The sequence below is a fragment of the Paramormyrops kingsleyae genome, chromosome 3, assembly GCF_048594095.1.
Source record: "Paramormyrops kingsleyae isolate MSU_618 chromosome 3, PKINGS_0.4, whole genome shotgun sequence".
NCBI classification, from domain to species: domain Eukaryota; kingdom Metazoa; phylum Chordata; class Actinopteri; order Osteoglossiformes; family Mormyridae; genus Paramormyrops; species Paramormyrops kingsleyae.
The window spans coordinates 13,628,267-13,651,614 of record NC_132799.1 but is presented as its reverse complement, the minus strand read 5'-3'; the positions used below and the strand labels follow the sequence as shown (position 1 = coordinate 13,651,614).

The 23,348-nt window shown below is 40.4% G+C and overlaps 2 protein-coding genes and 4 long non-coding RNA genes across 9 annotated transcripts in view; 1 reads left to right on the top strand and 5 right to left on the bottom strand.

The window, feature by feature from the left end:
• Window positions 1-3,551, top strand: part of LOC111849548 (A-type potassium channel modulatory protein KCNIP2) — a 29,594-nt gene extending 26,043 nt beyond the window's left edge. For 3 of the 4 annotated variants that reach the window (XM_023822514.2, XM_023822513.2, XM_023822512.2), the window contains 7 exons: window positions 1,041-1,165; window positions 1,271-1,340; window positions 1,599-1,669; window positions 1,787-1,894; window positions 1,996-2,100; window positions 2,318-2,380; window positions 2,499-3,551. In XM_023822514.2, the coding sequence (XP_023678282.1) occupies window positions 1,041-1,165; window positions 1,271-1,340; window positions 1,599-1,669; window positions 1,787-1,894; window positions 1,996-2,100; window positions 2,318-2,380; window positions 2,499-2,546 (590 nt within the window). In that variant the 3' untranslated portion in view covers window positions 2,547-3,551. The remainder of the gene's footprint in view (window positions 1-1,040; window positions 1,166-1,270; window positions 1,341-1,598; window positions 1,670-1,786; window positions 1,895-1,995; window positions 2,101-2,317; window positions 2,381-2,498) is intronic. The other variant, XM_072709654.1, reaches the window with a different exon arrangement.
• A 523-nt stretch (window positions 3,552-4,074) lies between these two features.
• cox15 (cytochrome c oxidase assembly homolog 15 (yeast)) lies at window positions 4,075-8,413 on the bottom strand. The gene is made up of 9 exons (XM_023822521.2): window positions 7,176-8,413; window positions 6,745-6,899; window positions 6,478-6,600; window positions 5,960-6,146; window positions 5,536-5,703; window positions 5,357-5,438; window positions 4,955-5,109; window positions 4,761-4,874; window positions 4,075-4,654 (listed from the first exon to the last, which is right to left on the bottom strand). The coding sequence occupies exons 1-9, from the start codon at window positions 7,248-7,250 to the stop codon at window positions 4,523-4,525; spliced, it is 1,191 nt and encodes a 396-aa protein (XP_023678289.1). The 5' UTR covers window positions 7,251-8,413; the 3' UTR covers window positions 4,075-4,522.
• A 3,419-nt stretch (window positions 8,414-11,832) lies between these two features.
• On the bottom strand, window positions 11,833-13,368 carry LOC140588360 (uncharacterized). Its single transcript, XR_011989714.1, has 3 exons — window positions 13,212-13,368; window positions 12,327-12,904; window positions 11,833-12,011 (listed from the first exon to the last, which is right to left on the bottom strand). It is a non-coding gene; the product is annotated as an uncharacterized lncRNA (long non-coding RNA).
• Window positions 13,369-15,685: 2,317 nt separating this feature from the next.
• LOC140588359 (uncharacterized) lies at window positions 15,686-16,370 on the bottom strand. The gene is made up of 3 exons (XR_011989713.1): window positions 16,332-16,370; window positions 16,017-16,175; window positions 15,686-15,731 (listed from the first exon to the last, which is right to left on the bottom strand). It is a non-coding gene; the product is annotated as an uncharacterized lncRNA (long non-coding RNA).
• Window positions 16,371-18,539: 2,169 nt separating this feature from the next.
• Window positions 18,540-20,118, bottom strand: LOC140588358 (uncharacterized). Its single transcript, XR_011989712.1, has 3 exons — window positions 19,918-20,118; window positions 19,033-19,610; window positions 18,540-18,718 (listed from the first exon to the last, which is right to left on the bottom strand). It is a non-coding gene; the product is annotated as an uncharacterized lncRNA (long non-coding RNA).
• A 2,209-nt stretch (window positions 20,119-22,327) lies between these two features.
• On the bottom strand, window positions 22,328-23,088 carry LOC140588357 (uncharacterized). Its single transcript, XR_011989711.1, has 3 exons — window positions 23,037-23,088; window positions 22,722-22,880; window positions 22,328-22,436 (listed from the first exon to the last, which is right to left on the bottom strand). It is a non-coding gene; the product is annotated as an uncharacterized lncRNA (long non-coding RNA).
• Window positions 23,089-23,348: the final 260 nt, after the last annotated feature.

Sequence of the window (23,348 nt, the reverse complement as noted above, 5' to 3'; positions counted from 1 at the left end):
TTGATAGTGTGCGGGGGCCAATGAGCATCGCTGGTGAAAGGTGTGATGGGAAGTAAAGGTGCTTTGAATGACCACATCTGGGTGGGTGTTTTAAAGGTGGCCGGGGCAGTGGCCCAGGGGAGGTCCGGCAGTGTTAACTGAGTAGTTGGATACAAGTTGTTGGGGACATTGGTTATCATGGCAGTATTAATGTTACTACAGCCCAGATAAGAAGATCAAGCTTGTGCACTCGGCCCCACCCCAAACTTCATTTTGGCACTTCATTTACTCCCTCGTGATCTCCAAGTTCATGCCTTACTTCAGTGTTTCCCAACTCAGTCCTCGGGGAACCCTGGACAGTCCACGTTTTTGCTTCGTCTCAGCTCCCAGCGCACTTGTACCAGATATTCGGTGTTCCTGATTGGCTGGGAGCTGGGAGGGAGCAAAAATGTGGACTGTCTGGGGTTCCCTGAGGACTGGGTTGGGAAACACTGCCTTACCCTTTTAGTAAAAAAATAAGTGATCAAATGTGATGTATCGGGCAAGTGCCATTTTGAAGTAGAAATGTGCTTCTGTGGTCATGGGCAAGTTCTTTTAGTCATTTGCTTACGGTACATGTGGCTGAAGAGCAGACCACTAAAAGGGAGCAGGCTGGCTCAGAAAACCATCAGGACAAGTCTACCTCTTGCCTCTGTAGTTTTACAGATGGTTATGTGATGGTTATTGTGATGTGTCATAGTTTAACAAAAGCTTGACTGCCCCGATGGCCAAAGTGTAGTTTTTAGTAATGTAATTCTCTTGTAGTTCGGACCACAGCATTGTATTTCACATCTAAAGGATGATAAATTAGAAGAAACCAAGCTCACTTATGCTGGACGTTCACAGTTGTGGCTATGATTGCGGCCGGACTAGGGGAGGAAGTGTCAACAGGGTTTGCTAATGGCCTAATGACCGGATGTCATGATGCCTCCCGATGGTTCCTCTGTAAACGTGACCTAGTGTCTTAGACAACATGGTGAGACTCTTTGATGGTGTGTTAAGGTGCTCTCCTGCCCCCACAGACAGCCTTGAGGACGACTTTGAGCTCTCCACCGTGTGCCACCGACCTGAGGATCTAGAGAAGCTGCAGGAGCTGACGAGGTTCACCAAGAAGGAGCTTCAAGTCCTCTACCGGGGCTTCAAGAATGTGAGCGTCTCCTCCGCACTTTCACCGCCTCCCTTAGCTGCGCAATTCCGCAGAAGCGATGATGGCGTTTCCAGGGAGTGTGACCTTGTGCCATGTGCCCCGCAGGAGTGTCCCAGCGGAGTGGTCAACGAGGACACCTTCAAGCTCATCTACTCCCAGTTCTTCCCCCAGGGTGGTGAGTGTCCCCTGAACCAGCTGTGGCTGCTGTAGCCCAGCCTGTGTGCTCCAGCCTCCAGATGGGAATGAGCAAGATGCCGCAATGCTATGCAGCGCCACCTTCTGATGGGCGGAAAATATCACATTGACTTGTGAATAAGCATAATTGCCAGGAATGGGGAAGAACTACTCTAGTTATGTTGCTTGGGCTCTTTGTACTCAGTGATTTCTTGGCTTATTTCTTGCATTATATGGACAATATGCTCCTTTCTTCTAGATTCCAGTACATATGCACACTTCCTGTTTGAAGCCTTTGACACTAACAAGAATGGGTCCGTCAGTTTTGAGGTGAGACCTTTTCAGAAGGCGTTGCAGTTTTATTGCCATAGTTCATCATGCTTGTGTGATTGCATTTGTGGCTCCTCCTAAGCGGATATCCCTGCTGTTCTGTCTTCTCTCTCCCAGGACTTTGTCACAGGCCTGTCCATTATCCTTAGAGGATCTATCAACGACCGTCTCGGCTGGGCTTTCAACCTGTATGATCTCGATAAAGATGGCTGCATCACCAAAGAGGTACCTTTCCTCGCAAGCAGACACACACACACGTGGCGGCCCGGGGGTTAGTCTGGGTTCAGTTGGGACCGTGGGTTTACTGGTGTGCTGCCACTTCACAGGAGATGATGTACGTCATGAGGTCCATCTATGACATGATGGGGAAGTATACCTACCCCTGTTTGCATGCGGACACCCCCAGGGAGCACGTGGAGAGTTTCTTTAAGGTGAGAGCCTGCTGCCCACACAGACACTGAAAATCTCTGGTAGGGCCTGTAAGGTTGTCCCTCGTGGCCGCACTGTGCCATAGCTCTTGCGTTGCTTCTCCCTTCGGTTTTTATAGATATTCAAACCGCCGCTGATGCTTTGCGCATGGTGCCTCGAAAGCTCTTTGCCGGTTTCACCGAGAATAACCTGTGACACTTTGGTATGTTTCCCTCTCAGAAAATGGACCGCAATAATGACGGAGTAGTAACCATCGAGGAGTTCATCGAGTCGTGCCGGAAGGTAGACGCTCGGAGCTTGGGGCCCTGCTGTTTTAGACTGATTATGCATTGTCCTTTCGGACCCTCCTCGTTGGGGGCCCCTCTCACTTTTGCCTGTCTCTGTGTCCCCCACTCTTTAGGATGACAACATCATGCAGTCTATGCAGCTTTTCGACAGCATCATCTAGATCCCGTCACCATGGCGATGGCTGAAGCATGTGGGCAGGCGAGCCCCATGCATACGGACTGACCCACAGCACCTCATACAGCCATAGCTAGAACCCCCTCCCCCCCTTCCATGGGTCAAGGGCATTTTTCCATTCAGTTCATCTCATCGCCAGAGAGACAGGCGAGCCGAGGCCAGCAGTTGGGAAACGCTCTTGTGTGTGGGATTCTCTTTTCTTTCTGATACCTGTCCATGTTAGGAATGCTGGCCTGGCAGCAGGACCCCAGTGCAGAAGTATCAATCAGCAGCAAACAGCGCTATAAATTATCTCCGATAAGGAATTCCCAGCTTACCCTGAATTGCATGCTGTTTGTGATCACACACCATGGTGCAGCGCATTGACCTTTTCACCCCAGATTCTTATGTAAGAGGCCCAGGGGACGATGAAGGATTCACCTCTATGGTCTGGTCCAGATGTGTCAAAACTGCACGTTATTCCTAACTCTAACCCGTACGGGACCGCCATAATGTGCGAGATGGGAGTCACCCTTTTTTGGCCATGGGATTGGTGTCTGTGTAAGGGCCATGCATTCAGACGGCAAGACTCTCGTAGTGAGTGAAGGACCGTTTGTGTGGAAGTGACAGCTTATCCTGCAGCCCGCCCTAAGGGTGGTGTTCTGGGGTTAGGGGGCAAGCTGCGAGGTCCAGTCAGACACACTCTGGATCACAAACGGCTTCTTATTTAGGGATCAGGTCCAAGCCAGAGGGCACTGTTCATCGTGCTGTTTTTGAGATTTTGGAAAACCCATCTAACCAAGTAAGACAGGTAAACAGTCACCGCTTTTTTCTGTATTAGCACAGGGGAAGGTACGCCAAATGCTTGCTAACTAACTTCACGACTGACCAAAAGTGGCCCCTGTATATATCTGCATGTAAGCTAGACAAAGGCCAGCTGCATTTACTGTGTCCAATGAGCCTAAGAGGATGCTTGGTGTTTCTTGGCCATATTTTGTACAGATATAAAAATAAAATCACAGCTGCTATGCTTCTGCGTGACTGTGTCCCTTAGAGGCAAGCTGCTCTCTGTCGTGCTAGGACTGAACGATTCATCAATTTCAAATCGAAATTGCGATTTGAAACAACATGATTGTTGATGAAGGGCTGTGATTTAGGGTATGCAGCATATAGCAAGTCCGACCCAGGGTTTAAAATTGCCATGAGAGTTTTACAAATCTATGCCGTCCTCCTTGTGTGACAGTCATTCTTACCAATCAGAAGTGGCCCAAGGCGACTGTGTATACGCCCACAAACGGCAAATACATGAAACTCGAGGAAAACCTTACATTCGTGGTGCGAAAAATATTGATTCCTCTGCTGAGCTGTAAGTGAATTACCTGCCTGTTTCAGGGTCAGAGATTGTTTACAGAAAGGTCCTATTATTAGGAGTCCAAGCAGCATTAGCAGCAGATCTATATATTTTTTCTTACTGGAACTGTTTTGTTTTCATTAGTTTATTTAATACAAGAGCAGGAAAAGTAACATGTGCAAAATTCTAAGTGCAAATTTTTTATTTCTCACGTTCACAGAATAAGTAATAATTTAGCTCTTCAGCAGTGTTTATACAGATTTCTAACTGTAGTCTCTGAAAACCTTTACTAGGCCTGAGAGGACGGAGCTGCAGTCAGATTGATGGGCTAAATGTTAGATCTGAGGGCCCAAGACAACGGGGAGATCCCACCCCCCGACTGAAATCATCACCACCCGTCATAAAAGCACTGCGCCCGTGGCCCTTATTTCAGAATAAGTCCTGCATGGATAGAGGTGTTCCACACCCAGCTGCAGTTAACAGACTGAAGAAGGATCTGAGATGGCAATTTAAATACCAAAGGTGGAGTGATTCATTATGTGAGGAAAATGGCTGAAAACAAGAATGGGGGGGTGGGTCCATCCTGGTCACAGCAGTCGGTGGCAGCCCAGCACCAAGGGCGAGTCAGGCATTCACTTGACCACCCTGCGCAGCTCAGCAAGGACCCAGATGGCCAGCGTCAGCAATGCCAGCGAGCCGGACTGGTGAGTCACTGCCAAAGGTGTGGGCACATACAGGAGCAGAGTGCTGATGCCCAAGCCAACCTGAGAACACGTTGGGCAGAGTGCACACGTGAGCCCCCTTTAACAATTATACGGCACAGCACTGCTGTAATCAAATCTTCCCAATGGGGCATTTGTGCAAACCCACCTGGGCGTAGGCCACGGCCAGCAGGCAGCTGAGGGCCATCTTAGCCCTTCGGGGCAGCAGCAGCTTCCTGGAGAATAAGTAGAGACCCGTAATGGCTGTCACCGTGGCGATGCCCTACAACCAAACACAGAGACACCTTCTGGTCAACAGCCTCCCCTCCCGGTGTTCGAGGGCTGCAGAAGCCAGACACTGACCAAGACACGGTGGTCAAACTGCACGGTGGTGGGGTTCTCAAAGAAGTTCCTGAGCGTGGGGGAGAAGGCCAGCAGGTCGTCGGGGATCCAGCGATCAGCCATCTTGGGGAAGGAGTTGTAGACCAGGCCAGCATCCAGGCCAGCCACAAATGCCCCTGGAAACGGTGGCACTGTCAGTCACTAACCGGTGCAAGATGACCACTGCCTTTGGTTCATAGGCATTTGGTTCAGCAGCGACAGGTTAGCTATAGCTGTCACATTTTACAATTAAATGTCAAATATTTAACACTGACTGGAGAATCATGGCTGGTTAATCCAGACACAGAAGTAAAAGACCAGCAAGAGGGATGCAGGCTCAGGCACCACCATGCGGATTCCCATGAGTTTCCAGAACCTCCTCACCTGATAGGGCTGTGAGGAAGACCAGCCCTCCTGTCCCACGGGCAAGCCGACGGAGCGTGGTAAGATGGCGCGAGTCTGGCAGCTTCCAGGAGCGGGACAGACATCAGTGTTAGGTTTTAGATTTACAAGTGTGGATGACCAGGCCTCAGAATGAATGGGGCGGAGGGGAGGGGAGGTACCTTCTGCGCGGGCAGCATCAGGGACAGCCCTGTCCAGAGACTGGCACAGTACAGCAGGAGCGCCGAGCCCAGGTGAGCCGCTAGCCGGTACTGGCTCACACGTGGCACATCGTAGGACTCTGGTTTATCCTCCAAGCCACTCTTCACCATGTACCAGCCCAGCAGGCCCTGGATGTCGGCGAACACCACGATCAGTAGGACCCTCCTGCCTGACAGGAGCAGGTGTGTCACACCCTGTCAGGCCACTTCATTGCTAGTTAACTGGAATAACCTCTCTCCGTGTCCAGTGTTAAAACCCAGTGAGCAGCTATTTAAATTAACTAACACCGTTTGCCGACAATCCACAAGCACAGAGCAGGTCTGGTTCACTGGAACTCATGCACAGCTGCTGCCCCCACCACGCCAACGGGACGCCCAGCCATACCTGGAATGTGACCAGACCAGAGAGGCCCAGCACGCAGCCCTTCATAGAGCGTGTGAAGTAGCCCCTCCTCCAGAAATACACCATGGGCAGGATGTAGGCCAGCCCCACCAGCCGGCCCCACATCCGATGTCCCCACTCCATGTAGAAGATAGCCTTGAACTCTGATAGGGTCATGTCATGGTTCAGTCTGCACAAAGACAAGGACCAGCTGACCACCCTCTCTGTGTACTTACTCCATGTAGACCAGGGTTATTCAACTCATGGTCCTCGAGGTCCGAACACTGCTGGTTTTCCAGCCTTCCTTTACCTGTCAGTCAGGTGTGAAGCCTCTGACCAATCAGAATCAGTAATTATTAAACAACTACCTGGGGGAACTGAAAACATGGCCTGGATTTGGAATCGAGGTCCAGAGTTGAAGAACCCTGATGTAGACCACAGCTTTGCTGTTATCCATGCACAGGTGTAATGAGTACAGACTTGGGAGCTAAGAGAGGATAATTTTCACATTCTCCACTCACATTTTAAACTCTGGGTACTGCTGGTACTTCTGGAACTCTGCCTCCCACTCGGCATTTGTCTGTGGGGGCTTCATCTCTTTCACCAGGTGCCAGTCCACCATGGACAGACCGGATTCGGTCAGCCTGGTGACAGGAGCAAGCACAGTAGATAAGCAGATTTATGTTCAATGACACCTCCCTACATCAGTCAAGCAGCACGGTAAAACACGAGTTGATAAACAGTGGTACTAAACACGGGGAATGTAGATGGGAAAATTCAAAACTAACCTGGTGACTCCACCAAGGACCACGGCTCCAACCACCAGGCCGCTGCAACCCACCAGCCATCTCCCGACAATGCGATTAGTGGCTGCGTTGGGCACCGAAGCAGCCGTTGGCAGAACCTGGGCTGTCACAGAGGAGCGTCCCCTTTGAAGAAGACGCTGCCAAAACAGAGCCAGCATCAGCCTATCGCAGCGGGCTGATCTGCTACCCACTCCAAGTTCGATAATATAACATGGGCTGACACCAGAGACGCAACTATGTCAGTCAACGAAACAGTGGTTTTGGAATTAAATCAATGCGTCTTAGCGCGGGAAAAGAATGGAATCTGTTGAGAGCTAGTGCCGTATAATGTAGTAAAAGTAGCATCTTCATTTACGACACGATAGACGGAAATTTCAAATAAAGCAGACATATATAGAATTATACGTATTTACCTGCAGCGGTATACCCTTCAAGGTAGGTCGGCAACATTGACGTGACACAACCGTTCGCAAAAATGGAAGAAACATACTGAGAAACTGCTAATAGTAACGAATTATAGGACGGACATGTTTCAGACCAAAGTCAGAGCAGCATGGACTGGCTTCCGCTGCACGTCGCCGCGTAACCCCGCCCCCAACAGCCACGCTTCCGCTGAGCGTCGCCGCGTAACTCCGCCCCCTCAACGCCAACGTCAGTGTAGGTGCCCGTTGAAATCCCTGTAAAAGAATCTGTATACCTATTTAGGAATTAACATTACAAAAGATGTGAGGTTCATTTTCAACCTCTCATTGAAAAGACGAAAAAAATACTAAACCAGTGGCTTCAGAGAGATTTGCCCGTTCTTTTCTTTGCAAAAAAGGTTTGTCTAGGTTAGTAGGCTTATATATGTAAATTAGTAGACACTAACTTTTTATGGAAAAACAAAATCCATTACATTAAAAATCCGCTGTTATGAATAGCTATGATAAAGGTGGTCTTAATTTTCTAGCTTTTGATAGTCTAAATAATACCTTTAAAATCAATTGGATAAAAACAGTTTCTACGCAATCATACCTACATTTGGAACCATATTCCTGCTTATATTTTCTCTCAAGTTGGTGGCTTAAAATTCTTGTTACTATCATACTATGTGATTACAAACCAGAAAAACTTCCTCTTAAACTTTTACAGTTCTATAAACAGCTGTTGTTGTCTTGGTCTTCAATTCACAAACACAATTTTTCTCCTCATGATTACTTTATTTGGAATAAGTTCCACATGTTGGCTTTCAAAAACAAATCTCTGTTCTATCTACAATGGTTTAATGATGATATTCTCACAGTCAGACAACTTTTCAGTTCAAATGGTTCTTTCATGCACTACAAGTTTCTATCCACTTTTAAACTTTCATGTTCACAAAGAGAATTTAATATTGTTAGAGATGCAATTACAGATGGGTTAATTACCCGGCCAGTCAGCACAAGTATGTCGGCGATATGTCGCTGATATGTTTTTTGAAAGGTCGATCGGTATCTTGTAGCATTTCAGTCGTTTGCACATTGGCACTACGTAGCGGTGATGAAACAGCTCAGTCCAGGCGATGTAATCGCGACGTTTTCCGTCTCAACAGCGAGGAAAACAATACGTCTAACTGGAACTCCGCGATGATTCCCCGACCCTCTTATTATCCTACGATTGCCAATAATTCTAACAGGTTTGGATGCTGTTCAACCGAATAGTTACTTCAGCATTAGTTCAAATACAAGAGCTCGTGGCCATAGGTGGAAATTAGCGGGAGAACATTTCAAACTGGCACTTCTTTACACAGCGTGTAGTCAGAGTATGGAATAGTCTTCCTGATAACGTAGTGCAAGCTGAATCCTTGGGTTCCTTTAAATCAGAGCTAGATAAGATTTTAACAACTCTGAGCTATTAGTTAAGTTCTCCCCAAGCGAGCTCGATGGGCCGAATGGCCTCCTCTCGTTTGTATAGTTCTTATGTTCTTAATTATTTCAAAGTTTGCTTTAGTGTTGAACACGTATTGATACTAATATATATTTATTTATAATATATATAAAAAATACAAAGATGTTCGTTAAGAGGTTATATTTAAAAAAAAAAAATATATATATATATAAAATGCACACGTTACAAAAATAAAAAATACAGAAAAATTAAAAAACTGAAGAAAAAGAGCTATCGGACAGGCCTGGTCAGCCTGTCCCGAGCCATTCTTTGATGGTCGTTTCAGCTTCAGCCTCATTTGGACTAGACACCAGTGGGTTTCGTAATGCAGACTCTAAAAAACAGAACAGACACAATTCACTTACATTAGACCTTATTAAATGGAAATGTCAATCATGAACAGGTGAGTTTATTGTTATTTCTTTACGTTGTGATTGTTCACTTTTTATCTGCAGTCTGAAAAAAGCAACTTTGGGCATTAAAACCAATGAAAACTATGGGAAAGAATTATGTAACGTGCATGGGGAGGTTAAATCCATATTGTGTTTAAACCTTTAGGATAAAAACTTTATCCTGAAAGGTCAAATTTTACTTTTGCTTAAACATTAGTTTTACTTACGGATAATCACATCTATGATGTTTGTATTCCTCATCGGTGTTTTGTCCCCTCTGCCACACCAGTTTAAATGAACTGCCAACTGGGGAGCAAACACCTTTCCACAGATCTTCCAGACTGTTTTCTTTAGTGTTTGACCCCAGCCAGTGACAGTTTGGAAACCTGGAGGTGACAACAGATGTTTGGTCATACAAAATTTATTACATACATTTGGGTAGTGTGTATATATATATATAATATGATATAAGTATATATTATATTTCTTAGTATCCATGTATTAGCTATGTATAAGGTAGTTTTCTAAAACCATAATCATACCAGTTTGTTCTTAAAGTCAACATTTCGCAACTGCATTTCAATGTTCTTCAGCTCCTCAATGTCTTGCAGTGGAAGTCCACCATCCTCTGCACACTGAAAAAATAATAGATTCTTATAGAAAGACCTGTAAAAAGTATTTTAAAAATCTTTGTAATTAAGTTAATAGTAATTCACTTAGAAATATAATTGGTATGAAATATAAACTTAAATACACCGTGAAACTTTATTATTTAGACTAGGGAAAAAAATAAACATTTCCAAAATCAATCTAAAATAATTTAATTCAAATAGATCATAAAGCAATTTTGTACAGTGCACTTGCCATTGTTAATGGTGTGTCTGCAGGACTGTTACCCAAAAATGGAGGTCTTTGGGTAACAATCTCTGTCGGGTGTTGGACCTGGCTCTGCAACCCCCAACATTTGCAGAAGGATCCTCTCTGTTGCTGTAAGGTCAACAATAGAGTCTGTGCAATACACAGCCTCTGTGTGACAAAAGCACAGACTGTCAATAGCAGTAAAATTGATTCCACATATGTCAATGGCGAAATACGAGTCAAATCACTGCCATAAACACCTTTAAAAAATGAACAATTATAACATTTAATCCAAAACACACAAAAAGCGCACAGGCTAGATACCAAATTAAATTATTAGCTGCAAATGTACCCCAGAGGAGTAAAAATTTGAAAATTTCAGCAGCAATGTATGTCTCTTACCAGAAATCACACTTTGTAGTAAGCAGTACCCTAACATACTGTTTGGAGTAATTTCGTACCTTAGAGGGGTTTAAAACTCCATTTAACTGTACTAAATAGCAACATATCATGTTGAAATTAACAAAACTAAAAGCTGTTCAGATTAATTATAATTGTATAATTGTTATTCTGATATTCTAATTATTGCCATACAGTCACATGACCTTTCACCACGTGCAGATTCATTTCATTTCCACCACGCTGTCTGGGTACTTAACTTTTTTAGTTATTTTTTTTTTTTAAATCTGTGTTGATAAAATTTGATCAAATTTGGATGGCATCTGGTTTGTGTTAATATTTCGTTTATTTTTACTCTAAAATATAATAAAAACATTGACGTATGAGCTGAAGAGGAAAAAGTGTGGACAAAAAAAAGTGTATTCTCGGGTAAGTAAAAGCATACAGTAAATCGCTTGCTTATTATTCATCATATATTATTGTATACACTCGGCTATCTTAATATTGTTCTATTACGTTAAGCCATTACTTTGTTCTGTGTCGTAATGTTGACGTTACAGTGCTGTGCCTGGTTTTCTTATTACAACGAATTTGATTTGATTGCACATAAGTGAATGTTTTATAAGTAAATTGCAGATGGAATTATTTGCTGTTGTATTATATTTACTGACTAGGTCAACCACTCCCAGAGAACCTGCATTACTTCCACAAGAACTGTGTTTCTTGTCAAGAAAGTTGGAGAAGTGACATAGCCCTCATCCACATTTCTACTGTTTTTCAGCTAAAATAAATGATTTTTTTTAGCCAACATAGTAGTGATTGGTTTACTTTATTTGTTTTGGGAAGGATATCTTCCAGGTAGGACAACGATCAGAAGGATGTTTATGTCTAGAGAGGCAAATAACATTTATTTGTTTGTAAAATAAAAGTGATGGACAAAATAAAACAGTTTCCCAACAGCAGCCCTGCCTTACATTCCAGCTCTGAGAAGCTCACAACTTCCTTGTGTTTGCTGGGTTAGTCTCTAGACCAGGGGTCACCAGCCTTTTTGAAACTGAGAGCTACTTCACGGGTACTGAGCCATACGAAGGACTACCAGTTTGAAACACCCTCCTAAACTTATCTAAACTTCATGTATAATAAACATGTTTTAAATGCTTTTTTTTATATATCGTAATTTTCAAATCTATATGACTGCAAATGTGACTGAAGAAGAATAGCAACAGGATAAAATTCAATTTTAGACACTGCTCACTGGTGAGTTGTGAATTTTTAGTCCACGGGCGACTCATGTGGTCCTTGGGGGCATCCTGGTGCCCGTGGTCACCATGTTGGTGACCCCTGCTCTAGACAAAGTGCAAACCTGTGCAAGGTCTCAGTGTGGAAGACAAAAGGATGGACCTCAGATAATGGTGAATCCAACTGTTCATGCTGAATCCAATGAAACATTCAAATATAGTTTAGGATTATTTAGAACACTTTACAGTGGTAAGCAAGGAGGCATAGAACACAGAGGTTATTATTTACAGTTTATTATTTATTATTTATATGTTCATATTTCTATATACAATTATACAAGTAAAAAACAAAACAAAAAATATTTAAGGGCCCAGGAGAGAGGCCGTCGCTTTGAGGAGGTGGGGTGGGTCACAATCCACGGACACCATGTTTATATGGCCTCCAGGGTGGAGCGCTCTGAAAAGCAGAAATAAAAATGTCCTTGGTTAGTGTGACACATAAAGGAATACAACATCCACATACACCCCCCGTGTGGCCATTGGGAAATCAACGTCGATCCCTCACTGCTGCTGCTGCCACCCCGTACCTGCTGCCCCCCCTGCCTGGCCTGAGACCATATACACACCTATACAGCACTGGCTGCCCAACCTCCCCATACAGCTAGATGTGCTCCTTTAAGCTCATTCTCTTCCACTGTGCCTCTAAGGCCTGCCATGACTTCTGCTTTAGTTTCCACTCAAAGTCCCCCTCTAGCACCTCCCGCTCCCTTACCTGTCCATAGTTTAGACTTCCCTCTTGGCAGTACATCTGAGAGCTCTGACGTCTCTGTCTTGAGCTGACTGTACCCTCTCATTTTGTTGCTCCAGCGCTGAAACATTGTTATCGGCCATCCTAAAATGTCAGTCCTTCTCCTCTCGGTCTTTTGCAACTTTACTGGCTGACACTTCTTCAGTAACCTCAGTGTCTTCTTAAAAAAGCCAATCCCCTTCCTCCTTATTTTGTCCTCCTCAAGGTCAACTATCAGTGGGATTTTCATTGATCCCTTCCTCTTGTATGAGTAGACCTCACTCTCCATCTCCATCTGTTCTCCTAGTTCACACCTCTTCTCCTCCTCTCTCCTTCCACTCATGTTCTCATTTTTTGCCTTGTCTTTCTTCTCTTTCTCTCTCATGGCCACAATCTCTTCTTGTGTGCACTTATTCAAAAACCGCTGGATTTCCACTTCCAGCTCAGAACCAGAATTTTCTAAATCTTCTAATTTATCCAGTATGAAATCCACCATCTCTCTCAGTTTCTCCTCTCGTCTTTCCTCCAAGAAATCACTCAGAGTTTTCACTTCCATTATGAATCTGAGGGTACAAGACAAGCAGCCATTTACGACCTGTCCTAAACCGAAGACTCTGCTAATTAGGCACCCTCACAAATGAGTGTGCAAACTGCAAACATGCAGAGCCACCACAGGACGCCACAACCTTGGAGGTGTGAAGCTATCCAGTGAGCCAATGCACCTTTCATATGCCATTCATATTTTGCATATTAATTACGCACAATATATTGAGTTATTGAAACGTAGTATATTTAAGTATTATTTAAAACATTATTGACCATATCAATCTGCTTCTCTAAAAGATTTTCTTCTCAGTTAAACAGTATTACCATATAAGTTGGACTGTACTCAACGCTGTCTTCGGATCAGACTGAATAATTCTTCACAGGTGCGCTTTATGTAGACCGGAGTCTCTGTTGAAGCGTACTAGAGATTTAAAAAAATATCACGGCTGTCCAGGAGTTCTAGAACGATCGTGACGTGGCCCAGTGGCCACGTGCCATCTGAAGCCGCGTTATATAAAAGCAATAAAAAAAAAAAAAAAAAAAAAAACGACAGTTGAGGAAACAATAAATAGAAAATAAAGTTATTTGTAGTAATAATAAAAAAAAAAAGCCGCGTTATTTTTTAAATCTCTAATACGCTTCAATAGTTCCGAACAACCCCGCGCTGTCTAGTTCTCTATTAATTGAGAGGAGCGAATGCAGTTTTAATCGGCGAATATTAAAATATTTATGCAATGACACGATTGCGCCTCTAGGTGGGGCTCATTTAGCGACGGTTACCTTCAGAACTTCGTTTGGCTTTCGATTCGTATTAACTGAACACAATTCTACTTGTTGCTACTTTGAGGAAAGTACATATCTGGGCAGTTTCAGTAATAGTATGTGTGTATTTTATCAGAAAATGGGACAAACGCAAACGTATTTCCACTTCCAATCAGGCCCGGAAATATACCCAGTCAGGCAAATATCAACTTCTAAGTACACGTCATGTATCCCACTATATTAGTATATAGGAAAAGTGACATTGTCCTGGCCCAGACTGATTTAATACTTTAAATATCAGATGGAAACAAGTAATGTCATACTATAGCGCACAAAGGTATGAATGAGAAGGCAGGTTTCCATGCCCATTTTAATACCTTAAACCTATATAATGCTTCAATTCTAACTGAAAAGAAGTAAAAGAGGGTTTCCTATGAAGACATTTACTTTTATGAATGTGAAACTTGGCTAATAAAAGAATGAGATTCATCAAGTACTCATGTGGACTGTGAAGATTCTTGATGATCACAAATAATACGTCTCCACAAAACAGCAAAATCAACCATAATAGCCACAGAAATAACAAACATTTTGCCAAAAAGAATTTACATAACGACATTTCCAACATGAATGAACAAGAGTCTCTGGACAATCGTTGCAAAATGTACAATCTATATACATTTTTTTGTTAAATCTAGAAAAAAAAATATTTAACTGGGTAAATTTTATGGATAAGCTTAAATTACACTTCTTTTACTTTATTTGTAATTAAAAAACGACGAGGAATACGCCACACTTTTTTCCATTCAATATTATCTACTAGTCTGATACATTCATTGTGACCACATCTTTTTGAAATAAAGATGTAACAGATTTATTAGTTTTAGATGGATAGGAGGAGAAATTTTACCAACAGGAGAGTTTATTGGAGTAAGGGATGGAAGTTGTGTGTTATTTAATCGTGTCTGATGTTTATATAATGCACATACCCCTGATGGAATAGCACCAAGGACTTTTGCATATTACCCGGGTGTTACAGCAATACCATAACAATTAAGATAAAAACTCATCATACGAAAAAGCCATTAACATTAAATAACTGATCCACTAATATAATGCCATTGGAAAACCAATGTTCTACAAAAAGAGACTTATACTATATAGAATTTGCTGATTGTTCCATATGAAGTATGTATGGGGTGAGAAATTGTCTTTGTAAATTAAAGTCCATGTTAAAAAGGCCTGACAGTGAAAGTCTTAATGTTTAATAGGGATTTTATTGACATTGTAATTACAATTAAATTAAAAATCTCCCAATTTAGATGAAATATGAAATGGAATGATATTCCAAATAGAGTTTGCATTTCTTAACAGTTGGTTAATCCAGTTAATTTTGAGTGTGTTATTTAAAGAAGGGAAATATAACAAATTAAGTCCACCATTCATAATAACTGGTCTTTTTAATGTAAATTGTCTTATTCCTCCATAAAAATTAAGCAACAGTTTGTCAATTTCTTTACATACATTCCTGTCAAGATATAAAGAACTCATGGCCATAGGTGGAAATTAGCGGGAGAACATTTCAAACTGGATTTAAGGAAGCACTTCTTTACACAGCGTGTAGTCAGAGTATGGAATAGTCTTCCTGATAACGTAGTGCAAGCTGAATCCTTGGGTTCCTTTAAATCAGAGCTAGATAAGATTTTAACAACTCTGAGCTATTAGTTAAGTTCTCCCCAAGCGAGCTCGATGGGCCGAATGGCCTCCTCTCGTTTGTATAGTTCTTATGTTCTTAATTATTTCAATGTTTGCTTTAGTGTTGAACACGTATTGATACTAATATATTTTATTTATAATATATATAAAAAAAACAAAGATGTTCGTTAAGAGCTTTTATTTAAAAAAAAATATATATATATAAAATGCACACGTTACAAAAATTAAAAATACAGAAAAATAAAAAAACTGAAGAAAAAGAGCTATCGGACAGGCCTGGTCAGCCTGTCACGAGCCATTCTTTGATGGTCGTTTCAGCTTCAGCCTCATTTGGACTAGACACCAGTGGGTTTCGTAATGCAGACTCTAAAAAACAGAACAGACACAATTCACTTACATTAGACCTTATTAAATGGAAATGTCAATCATGAACAGGTGAGTTTATTGTTATTTCTTTACGTTGTGATTGTTCACTTTTTATCTGCAGTCTGAAAAAAGCAACTTTGGGCATTAAAACCAATGAAAACTATGGGAAAGAATTATGTAACGTGCATGGGGAGGTTAAATCCATATTGTGTTTAAACCTTTAGGATAAAAACTTTATCCTGAAAGGTCAAATTTTACTTTTGCTTAAACATTAGTTTTACTTACGAATAATCACATCTATGATGTTTGTATTCCTCATCGGTGTTTTGTCCCCTCTGCCACACCAGTTTAAATGAACTGCCAACTGGGGAGCAAACACCTTTCCACAGATCTTCCAGACTGTTTTCTTTAGTGTTTGACCCCAGCCAGTGACAGTTTGGAAACCTGGAGGTGACAACAGATGTTTGGTCATACAAAATGTATTACATACATTTGGGTAGTGTGTATATATATATATAATATGATATAAGTATATATTATATTTCTTAGTATCCATGTATTAGCTATGTATAAGGTAGTTTTCTAAAACCATAATCATACCAGTTTGTTCTTAAAGTCAACATTTCACAACTGCATTTCAATGTTCTTCAGCTCCTCAATGTCATACAGTGGAAGTCCACCATCCTCTGCACACTGAAAAAATAATAGATTCTTATAGAAAGACCTGTAAAAAGTATTTTAAAAATCTTTGTAATTAAGTTAATAGTAATTCACTTAGAAATATAATTGGTATGAAATATAAACTTAAATACACCTTGAAACTTTATTATTTAGACTAGGAAAAAAAATAAACATTTCCAAAATCAATCTAAAATAATTTAATTCAAATAGATCATAAAGCAATTTTGTACAGTGCACTTGCCATTGTTAATGGTGTGTCTGCAGGACTGTTACCCAAAAAGGGAGGTCTTTGGGTAACAATCTCTGTCGGGTGTTGGACCTGGCTCTGCAACCCCCAACATTTGCAGAAGGATCCTCTCTGTTGCTGTAAGGTCAACAATAGAGTCTGTGCAATACACAGCCTCTGTGTGACAAAAGCACAGACTGTCAATAGCAGTAAAATTGATTCCACATATGTCAATGGCGAAATACGAGTCAAATCACTGCCATAAACACCTTTAAAAAATGAACAATTATAACATTTAATCCAAAACACACAAAAAGCGCACAGGCTAGATACCAAATTAAATTATTAGCTGCAAATGTACCCCAGAGGAGTAAAAATTTGAAAATTTCAGCAGCAATGTACGTCTCTTACCAGAAATCACACTTTGTAGTAAGGAGTACCCTAACACACTGTTTGGAGTAATTTCGTACCTTAGAGGGGTTTAAAACTCCATTTAACTGTACTAAATAGCAACATATCATGGCGAAATCAACAATACTAAAAGCTGTTCAGATTAATTATAATTGTATAATTGTTAATCTGATATTCTAATTATTGCCATACAGTCACATGACCTTTCACCACGTGCAGATTCATTTCATTTCCACCACTCTGTCTGGGTACTTAACTTTTTTAGTTTTTTTTTTTTTTTTAAATCTGTGTTGATAAAATTTGATTAAATTTGGATGGCATCTGGTTTGTGTTAATATTTCGTTTATTTTTACTCTAAAATATAATAAAAACATTGATGTATGAGCTGAAGAGGAAAAAGTGTGGACAAAAAAAAGTGTATTCTCGGGTAAGTAAAAGCATACAGTAAATCGCTTGCTTATTATTCATCATATATTATTGTATACACTCGGCTATCTTAATATTGTTCTATTACGTTAAGCCATTACTTTGTTCTGTGTCGTAATGTTGACGTTACAGTGCTGTGCCTGGTTTTCTTATTACAACAAATTTGATTTGATTGCACATAAGTAAATGTTTTATAAGTAAATTGCAGATGGAATTATTTGCTGTTGTATTATATTTACTGACTAGGTCAACCACTCCCAGAGAACCTGCATTACTTCCACAAGAACTGTGTTTCTTGTCAAGAAAGTTGGAGAGGTGACATAGCCCTCATCCACATTTCTACTGTTTTTCAGCTAAAATAGTAGTGATTGGTTTACTTTATTTGTTTTGGGAAGGATATCTTCCAGGTAGGACAACGATCAGAAGGATGTTTATGTCTAGAGAGGCAAATAACATTTATTTGTTTGTAAAATAAAAGTGATGGACAAAATAAAGCAGTTTCCCAACAGCATCCCTGCCTTACATTCCAGCTCTGAGAAGCTCACAACTTCCTTGTGTTTGCTGGGTTAGTCTCTAGACCAGGGGTCACCAACCTTTTTGAAACTGAGAGCTACTTCACGGGTACTGAGCCATACGAAGGACTACCAGTTTGAAACACCCTCCTAAACTTATCTAAACTTCATGTATAATAAACATGTTTTAAATGCTTTTTTTTATATATCGTAATTTTCAAATCTATATGACTGCAAATGTGACTGAAGAAGAATAGCAACAGGATAAATTCAATTTTAGACACTGCTCACTGGTGAGTTGTGAATTTTTAGTCCACGGGCGACTCATGTGGTCCTTGGGGGCATCCTGGTGCCCGTGGTCACCATGTTGGTGACCCCTGCTCTAGACAAAGTGCAAACCTGTGCAAGGTCTCAGTGTGGAAGACAAAAGGATGGACCTCAGATAATGGTGAATCCAACTGTTCATGCTGAATCCAATGAAACATTCAAATATAGTTTAGGATTATTTAGAACACTTTACAGTGGTAAGCAAGGAGGCATAGAACACAGAGGTTATTATTTACAGTTTATTATTTATTATTTATATGTTCATATTTCTATATACAATTATACAAGTAAAAAACAAAACAAAAAATATTTAAGGGCCCAGGAGAGAGGCCGTCGCTTTGAGGAGGTGGGGTGGGTCACAATCCACGGACACCATGTTTATATGGCCTCCAGGGTGGAGCGCTCTGAAAAGCAGAAATAAAAATGTCCTTGTTAGTGTGACACATAAAGGAATACAACATCCACATACACCCCCCGTGTGGCCATTGGGAAATCAACGTCGATCCCTCACTGCTGCTGCTGCCACCCCGTACCTGCTGCCCCCCCTGCCTGGCCTGAGACCATATACACACCTATACAGCACTGGCTGCCCAACCTCCCCATACAGCTAGGTGTGCTCCTTTAAGCTCATTCTCTTCCACTGTGCCTCTAAGGCCTGCCATGACTTCTGCTTTAGTTTCCACTCAAAGTCCCCCTCTAGCACCTCCCGCTCCCTTACCTGTCCATAGTTTAGACTTCCCTCTTGGCAGTACATCTGAGAGCTCTGGCGTCTCTGTCTTGAGCTGACCGTACCCTCTCCTTTTGTTGCTCCAGCGCTGAAACATTGTTATCGGCCATCCTAAAATGTCAGTCCTTCTCTTCTCGGTCTTTTGCACCTTTACTGACTGACACTTCTTCAGTAACCTCAGTGTCTTCTTAAAAAAGCCGATCCCCTTCCTCCTCATTTTTTCCTCCTCAAGGTCAACTATCAGTGGGATTTTCATTGATCCCTTCCTCTTGTATGAGTAGACCTCACTCTCCATCTCCATCTGTTCTCCTAATTCACACCTCTTCTCCTCCTCTCTCCTTCCACTCATGTTCTCATTTTTTGCCTTGTCTTTCTTCTCTTTCTCTCTCATGGCCACAATCTCTTCTTGTGTGCACTTATTCAAAAACCGCTGGATTTCCACTTCCAGCTCAGAACCAGAATTTTCTAAGTCTTCCAATTCATCCAGTATGAAATCCACCATCTCTCTCAGTTTCTCCTCTCGCCTTTCCTCCAAGAAATCACTCAGAGTTTTCACTTCCATTATGAATCTGAGGGTACAAGACAAGCAGCCATTTACGACCTGTCCTAAACCGAAGACTCTGCTAATTAGGCACCCTCACAAATGAGTGTGCAAACTGCAAACATGCAGAGCCACCACAGGACGCCACAACCTTGGAGGTGTGAAGCTATCCAGTGAGCCAATGCACCTTTCATATGCCATTCATATTTTGCATATTAATTACGCACAATATATTGAGTTATTGAAACGTAGTATATTTAAGTATTATTTAAAACATTATTGACCATATCAATCTGCTTCTCTAAAAGATTTTCTTCTCAGTTAAACAGTATTACCATATAAGTTGGACTGTACTCAACGCTGTCTTCGGATCAGACTGAATAATTCTTCACAGGTGCGCTTTATGTAGACCGGAGTCTCTGTTGAAGCGTACTAGAGATTTAAAAAAATATCACGGCTGTCCAGGAGTTCTAGAACGATCGTGACGTGGCCCAGTGGCCACGTGCCATCTGAAGCCGCGTTATATAAAAGCAATAAAAAAAATAAAAATAAAAAAAACGACAGTTGAGGAAACAATAAATAGAAAATAAAGTTATTTGTAGTAATAAAAAAAAAAAAAGCCGCGTTATTTTTTAAATCTCTAATACGCTTCAATAGTTCCGAACAACCCCGCGCTGTCTAGTTCTCTATTAATTGAGAGGAGCGAATGCAGTTTTAATCGGCGAATATTAAAATATTAATGCAATGACACGATTGCGCCTGTAGGTGGGGCTCATTTAGCGACGGTTACCTTCAGAACTTCGTTTGGCTTTCGATTCGTATTAACTGAACACAATTCTACTTGTTGCCACTTTGAGGAAAGTACATATCTGGGCAGTTTCAGTAATAGTATGTGTGTATTTTATCAGAAAATGGGACAAGCGCAAACGTATTTCCACTTCCAATCAGGCCCGGAAATATACCCAGTCAGGCAAATATCAACTTCTAAGTACACGTCATGTATCCCACTATATTAGTATATAGGAAAAGTGACATTGTCCTGGCCCAGACTGATTTAATACTTTAAATATCAGATGGAAACAAGTAATGTCATACTATAGCGCACAAAGGTATGAATGAGAAGGCAGGTTTCCATGCCCATTTTAATACCTTAAACCTATATAATGCTTCAATTCTAACTGAAAAGAAGTAAAAGAGGGTTTCCTATGAAGACATTTACTTTTATGAATGTGAAACTTGGCTAATAAAAGAATGAGATTCATCAAGTACTCATGTGGACTGTGAAGATTCTTGATGATCACAAATAATACGTCTCCACAAAACAGCAAAATCAACCATAATAGCCACAGAAATAACAAACATTTTGCCAAAAAGAATTTACATAACGACATTTCCAACATGAATGAACAAGAGTCTCTGGACAATCGTTGCAAAATGTACAATCTATATACATTTTTTTGTTAAATCTAGAAAAAAAAATATTTAACTGGGTAAATTTTATGGATAAGCTTAAATTACACTTCTTTTACTTTATTTGTAATTAAAAAACGACGAGGAATACGCCACACTTTTTTCCATTCAATATTATCTACTAGTCTGATACATTCATTGTGACCACATCTTTTTGAAATAAAGATGTAACAGATTTATTAGTTTTAGATGGATAGGAGGAGAAATTTTACCAACAGGAGAGTTTATTGGAGTAAGGGATGGAAGTTGTGTGTTATTTAATCGTGTCTGATGTTTATATAATGCACATACCCCTGATGGAATAGCACCAAGGACTTTTGCATATTACCCGGGTGTTACAGCAATACCATAACAATTAAGATAAAAACTCATCATACGAAAAAGCCATTAACATTAAATAACTGATCCACTAATATAATGCCATTGGAAAACCAATGTTCTACAAAAAGAGACTTATACTATATAGAATTTGCTGATTGTTCCATATGAAGTATGTATGGGGTGAGAAATTGTCTTTGTAAATTAAAGTCCATGTTAAAAAGGCCTGACAGTGAAAGTCTTAATGTTTAATAGGGATTTTATTGACATTGTAATTACAATTAAATTAAAAATCTCCCAATTTAGATGAAATATGAAATGGAATGATATTCCAAATAGAGTTTGCATTTCTTAACAGTTGGTTAATCCAGTTAATTTTGAGTGTGTTATTTAAAGAAGGGAAATATAACAAATTAAGTCCACCATTCATAATAACTGGTCTTTTTAATGTAAATTGTCTTATTCCTCCATAAAAATTAAGCAACAGTTTGTCAATTTCTTTACATACATTCCTGTCAAGATATAAAGAACTCATGGCCATAGGTGGAAATTAGCGGGAGAACATTTCAAACTGGATTTAAGGAAGCACTTCTTTACACAGCGTGTAGTCAGAGTATGGAATAGTCTTCCTGATAACGTAGTGCAAGCTGAATCCTTGGGTTCCTTTAAATCAGAGCTAGATAAGATTTTAACAACTCTGAGCTATTAGTTAAGTTCTCCCCAAGCGAGCTCGATGGGCCGAATGGCCTCCTCTCGTTTGTATAGTTCTTATGTTCTTAATTATTTCAATGTTTGCTTTAGTGTTGAACACGTATTGATACTAATATATTTTATTTATAATATATATAAAAAAAACAAAGATGTTCGTTAAGAGCTTTTATTTAAAAAAAAATATATATATATAAAATGCACACGTTACAAAAATTAAAAATACAGAAAAATAAAAAAACTGAAGAAAAAGAGCTATCGGACAGGCCTGGTCAGCCTGTCACGAGCCATTCTTTGATGGTCGTTTCAGCTTCAGCCTCATTTGGACTAGACACCAGTGGGTTTCGTAATGCAGACTCTAAAAAACAGAACAGACACAATTCACTTACATTAGACCTTATTAAATGGAAATGTCAATCATGAACAGGTGAGTTTATTGTTATTTCTTTACGTTGTGATTGTTCACTTTTTATCTGCAGTCTGAAAAAAGCAACTTTGGGCATTAAAACCAATGAAAACTATGGGAAAGAATTATGTAACGTGCATGGGGAGGTTAAATCCATATTGTGTTTAAACCTTTAGGATAAAAACTTTATCCTGAAAGGTCAAATTTTACTTTTGCTTAAACATTAGTTTTACTTACGGATAATCACATCTATGATGTTTGTATTCCTCATCGGTGTTTTGTCCCCTCTGCCACACCAGTTTAAATGAACTGCCAACTGGGGAGCAAACACCTTTCCACAGATCTTCCAGACTGTTTTCTTTAGTGTTTGACCCCAGCCAGTGACAGTTTGGAAACCTGGAGGTGACAACAGATGTTTGGTCATACAAAATGTATTACATACATTTGGGTAGTGTGTATATATATATATAATATGATATAAGTATATATTATATTTCTTAGTATCCATGTATTAGCTATGTATAAGGTAGTTTTCTAAAACCATAATCATACCAGTTTGTTCTTAAAGTCAACATTTCACAACTGCATTTCAATGTTCTTCAGCTCCTCAATGTCATACAGTGGAAGTCCACCATCCTCTGCACACTGAAAAAATAATAGATTCTTATAGAAAGACCTGTAAAAAGTATTTTAAAAATCTTTGTAATTAAGTTAATAGTAATTCACTTAGAAATATAATTGGTATGAAATATAAACTTAAATACACCTTGAAACTTTATTATTTAGACTAGGAAAAAAAATAAACATTTCCAAAATCAATCTAAAATAATTTAATTCAAATAGATCATAAAGCAATTTTGTACA